Source organism: Cicer arietinum, chromosome 3 (genome assembly GCF_000331145.2).
Source record: "Cicer arietinum cultivar CDC Frontier isolate Library 1 chromosome 3, Cicar.CDCFrontier_v2.0, whole genome shotgun sequence".
NCBI classification, from domain to species: domain Eukaryota; kingdom Viridiplantae; phylum Streptophyta; class Magnoliopsida; order Fabales; family Fabaceae; genus Cicer; species Cicer arietinum.
Genome location: NC_021162.2, coordinates 58,592,087 through 58,592,482, shown reverse-complemented (window position 1 = coordinate 58,592,482; position 396 = coordinate 58,592,087). Strand labels below are relative to the sequence as shown.

Here is a 396-nt window from a genome sequence, read left to right as displayed (position 1 = left end):
ATAGTTCATTCAGCAGAAATAGAAAGGAAGAACTTACCCAACTGCAAGCTCAGATTTCGGATTCTCATGTTGGTAACTCCTCATCAGATATTGAAAATATGTCACCCAACCAGCTTCCCCAAACTGTTGAATCGCTAAATACTTGTGATGAGTTTGTCACACATGATGATGCACGTGATCAGGGGCGAGCAATATCTGATTCTGGACCATTCTCTTCTGGTTTATGTCCGGTGGATTCAGGAAGTTTATTGCTGTCTTCAGATCATGGAGCAACAGCTGCCTCACTAATGTCCCTACCTACAAGGACTCAATCAGATGAAACACCACATGTTCCTGTTGAACGTCATTTAAGATTCGAAGATGATGAAGACAGGGGGTATTTTGTTGATTCTATTG

The 396-nt window shown here is 41.7% G+C and overlaps 1 protein-coding gene across 1 annotated transcript in view; it reads left to right on the top strand.

Moving 5' to 3' along the window:
• The window catches only part of LOC101512913 (protein SCAR2-like), an 8,011-nt gene that overhangs the window by 3,338 nt on the left and 4,277 nt on the right, over positions 1–396 (top strand). The window contains 1 exon segment of the mRNA XM_012713624.3: positions 1–335. This exon segment is cut by the window's left edge and continues 11 nt beyond it. Coding sequence (XP_012569078.1) covers positions 1–335 — 335 coding nt within the window.